Below are 4,446 nucleotides of genomic sequence, written 5' to 3' on the forward strand. Positions count from 1 at the left end.
GAGAGCTAAGCAAAACATCCATGTTCAAATTTTTTTTATAATCAAAGACCGAAACAGAGTGTAAGTGCCACCAGACAAACAAGACAACATATATACACAGAGGGCACTAGCAGAATTTTGACTAATTATATATAAATGTATCTTGCATTATACCCAAAGCCATGTTTGTTGAAAAAAAATCTTTTAGAAACATTAGTGTCATTGATCAAAGTTTTATCCACTACTAAATATGAGGTAATATATTTTTTTAACTTAAAATAAAAAAATAAAAATGCATATTGTTCTAACATAGCATATCTCAATATATGGAGCTAATTTAGACAACAAGGAAAATTACGAAAACATTAATGTGGATCCTATCTAGAGATTTGAAGGCCAAGTAGGTAGCACAGAAAGCATACAACAAACAAAGCTCGTTTGGCGACAAATATCAATCTATTGCTTATCAAAAGCACACCAAAACAGCAAATTCTATAAAAGAAAATATATCCATCCAATACACCATAATACAAAAGCATAAAAAGCTCAATTCAAAAGTCCTTTAAAGCTTTAACCTTAATCTATGGAGCTAATCTATAGTAAATTGACAATAAAATATATACAAATCAATAATCTTAGCTTAGAAAATTACAACCTCTTGAAGTAAGAACAAGATTAGAACTTGAATACATAGAAAATAAAAAACAAAAAAGAATAGTTAGGAACTTGAAAGTACCTGCAAAGAGATTTCATTTCTTCTTTCCTCCCAAATTTTATAAGCCTTTCTCTCTTAGAAGCTACAATAGTCTTTCTTATTCACAACTCCCAATCAAATGCCATAAAAAAACACCACAACTTTAGATAGTCAAGAGCAATTTCTTATTAAAAGAGGGTACTCATTAATTATGAAAATAAAAAACCTTCCTTTGTGTTTAGAAGTTCTTGAAGTGTAGGAGGCACTTTTCTGTAAAGAACTGCAGCTTCGAGGCTCTATTCTGTAAAGAACTGTAGCTTCAACCTTGCATAATTCTGCAATCCTTTCTATCAATATCTGCAGCTTTCACAAATTTCTTCAAGTTCTGTCCCAATATATAGATTTCATCATATAGGAACCATCCAGAGAGGGAATTTTTTTTGGAGAAAATACTAAAATGGATACAAGATTACCCTAATTTTAAATGATAAAATTGATCCATCATTTGACATAAAATACATATTAATTTGGATAAATAACATGTTTTACTGTGGAAAGAAAAATTATTCAGTTTTTTAATTCTTGAACTGTAAAGAATGACGGTTTCCTACTGCAAAGTCCGGCATCCTTCAGCTGAAATCGTAACTATGACCTCGAATTAGTATTCATTCCAATCAATATAATGCTAACCAGATTGTACTTTATTTCCTTAGACTTTGTATATATGTTTTGCCCTTCTTTATGATCAATTAAAACAAAATTTAAACACTTCCACTTAGTGAGACAAATCCTTATCATTATGTCTAATTTTCATATGTTGGTGAAATGGTCTTACTAGCAAGAAAGTGACGACTATTTTAGGTTTAACTTTCATAGAAGTAATTGAGCAATTGGGATTATCTGATATTAAATTGAAATTTGAATTAAAAAAGATACCTCACACAGACAAACGGAGATCAGAGTGCTCTTGCCTGGGTTCTTGCTTCCAGCAGGAGAGATGCCGTGTGGGAGAATCGCGTGAAGGAGAAGGAGGAGATAGAGCAGGAGCAGCAAGAGTCGCGTGAGGCAGAAGGGGGAGATAGAGCAGCAAGATTCGCGTGAGGGAGAAGGAGCAGCAAGACTCGTACAAGTCATGGTCATCCAGCGGCTCAACGGAATGGATTAGAGAGAAAGAGAAGTGTGAGAGAGAGTGAAAGAGGGAAAGAGAGCCGATGGACTGAGTGTGAAAGAGAGGGGAATGGGTTAGAGAGAATTTTCATTAGTCGGCTTCTTTCTATTTCATTTTTCGTTTGGCACCTAAATTGTCTATGAAAAAACAAAATTAAGCGTGTTTTTTTTTATGTTCACATTAATAACGCTCTTTAATATATGTTATGTTTTACTGTAATATATACTCAATATTGTTGTAGTGATACTATAATATGCATTAATTTGAAATTAATTTGTCATATCCATATGTACAAATAGTCTGACATAAACAATAATCTAGACATATGGTTTTATGCCATTTTGGCTATAGATGAGGGAATGGAGTAATTACTTATTCAACATAGCCATTATTACTTAAGGTTCAGGCACTGAGCGAGGTTGAAGTCACTGAACAGAGTTTGAACTTGCGGACTTTTATAGAGTTCTGAGGCTGGAAGACAACCTCTGTACTCGACCTCACGCATACCTCCTTCCACTCCGAAGCTGAAGCTCCTTCGCTTCGATAATCCCTAGGCGAGTACAAAACTTGGAGCGTCGAATGCGCTGTGATTTCGAAAGAAAAATGCACATGATGACTTAGAGAAACTGAAGACTCAAAAAAAAGTTGATAGAAAAAGATACAAAGGTTAGTGTGTAGATTAGATGTCTCAACCACAGCTAATTTTTATTCAGAAATGGAAATGGATTTTCACCTAATCCAAGCATGCTTGTCGATAATTAGACGACTGACTTTCGATCTTTTGATATTTCTCAAGGCATGGAGATCTTCTGGCTTTCCCTTGAACTCCAGAAATTCTCCAAGTACATATTTATTACCTTTGAGCTCCACCCTGTGTGCAAACAAAATAGTAAAATCTTCCATTAGTGAAAGCCAGATATCATGGAAACAAATGGACTATATTTGACAACCCATTTTCTTTAATTTTCTTCAAAATTACATAAGAAACAATATTCTTTTTTCCCTCAATGAAAATGGCATGTGCTCCTTTCTTTAACAAAGCAATAATAATGACCAGAAAAGTTTTAAAGAAGACTAAGAAACTTGTTCAAAGCTTAAAATAGTTTAGAGCTCCTTGGAAAATAAAAAACTGCAATTGGAAAGCAGTATCTAAATGTCATTTGAAATTACTTCAAAAATAAGGACTTCATTAATGTTCAGACAACCAAAGCAACAATCTCTTATACCTTAAAAAGGAAATAAGTATTTATACTTTATAGTATAGATAAATGACAAACCTATCCCAAATTGGAGCAGTACTGAGAATAAAATTGAGGTTCTGCTGTATAGATTCTTGCATCTCTTTCTTTCCACCTCCAAATGCACCCTTAAGCCAACCAGAAAACATAGGCTTTGTTTCTGGTTTCTGTTGAGTCCACTGGTCATAGGGAATGACTTCTGGTGGAAAAGAGCCTGGCTTAATAGTACTTCAAGAAAAGAAGCTCAGCGAAATTAAAGGGAAGACAAACTAAATGTCACAGATGTTACTATCTACAACAACTACAATGTGAAACAAACCTACAAAATCACTGAGATAGGCATGTGCAGTGGTTTAGTGTCTAACTTAAAATGGTCGCATTATAACCCTTTAATTCACTTCGAATACAAAATAATTATGTTTTCATTGTGGCAATGTACTTTCTAAATTATGCTAGTCTTGCTAGATATCATTCTGATTGACCCCATGTAGGGATCCTCAATTCAATAGCCATAACAATAGGTAGAGAAACATAGAGACATTGAGGGTCAAAGAAAATGGAAAATAGGCCAATCTGATAAGTGTTGTTTAATTGAACATATTGATGAGAACATACTAGTACAAAAGAACCATGAGGTATTTGCATGACCTCAACTCTCCCTAAGGCAATAGTTAAATTATTTATCATGATGCTCCCTCATTTTTCTAACTTGCCTATGTATACTACTCAATTACTTTATTCTAGCTCATCCACTACCCCTCACTACAACAACCTATAAACTATCAATATCACATTCACTATTGCAGTCTCCTGCATTGTGCCAGGATAAATAATCAAGTCCGTTTGTACCTTGAGATAAGAGCTCAATTGAACAAATTTAACATTGTTTGAAGGTCGTGTTGTGGGGACTTGGCTTCTGAAGTGAGTGTGGCAATCCTAACAAATCAAATATCTTGGGGCCAGTAGTTCAAAAAGTGTAAAAACTTAGATGGGCGGGAACCAATGGGTCATCATAGAGGGGGAGACTTACCTTGATACAGTTTGTACTAACTTCTATCCCCATTTATTTCTTCTCTAAAGACCTAGCAGGTTAATTCCTTTCTGTAAAGTTCAATACAAACATAGCATTGATGGGTAAATAGCTTTCGCAAAATTCTCTCTGTGACAGGTAACCAACAGGGCATCAAGTATGGCATCCAAATTAACAAGTAGAATGTGAATATGGCAGTTAGAGGTCCTTTATGAAGCCCATGCTATTCCTCTTATTCTCCCAAAGTTTCTCTTTCTTTCTAAGTTGGAAGTGGGAAATGTGTTTAGAGTTAGGTTATGGGAAGTTTAATGGAGGGGCTTTTCTCCTTTTAAAATAT

At 34.4% G+C, this 4,446-nt stretch overlaps 1 protein-coding gene across 1 annotated transcript; it reads right to left on the bottom strand.

Annotated features, from left to right (window-relative positions):
* Positions 1-2,380: 2,380 nt before the first annotated feature.
* LOC133779244 (uncharacterized) lies at positions 2,381-4,142 on the bottom strand. Its single transcript, XM_062219230.1, has 5 exons — positions 4,110-4,142; positions 3,852-3,928; positions 3,119-3,307; positions 2,575-2,712; positions 2,381-2,467 (listed from the first exon to the last, which is right to left on the bottom strand). Exons 1-5 carry the CDS (start codon positions 4,140-4,142, stop codon positions 2,392-2,394), a joined length of 513 nt encoding a protein of 170 aa, XP_062075214.1. The 3' UTR covers positions 2,381-2,391.
* Positions 4,143-4,446: the final 304 nt, after the last annotated feature.

Source organism: Humulus lupulus, chromosome 5 (assembly GCF_963169125.1).
Source record: "Humulus lupulus chromosome 5, drHumLupu1.1, whole genome shotgun sequence".
Taxonomy (NCBI): domain Eukaryota; kingdom Viridiplantae; phylum Streptophyta; class Magnoliopsida; order Rosales; family Cannabaceae; genus Humulus; species Humulus lupulus.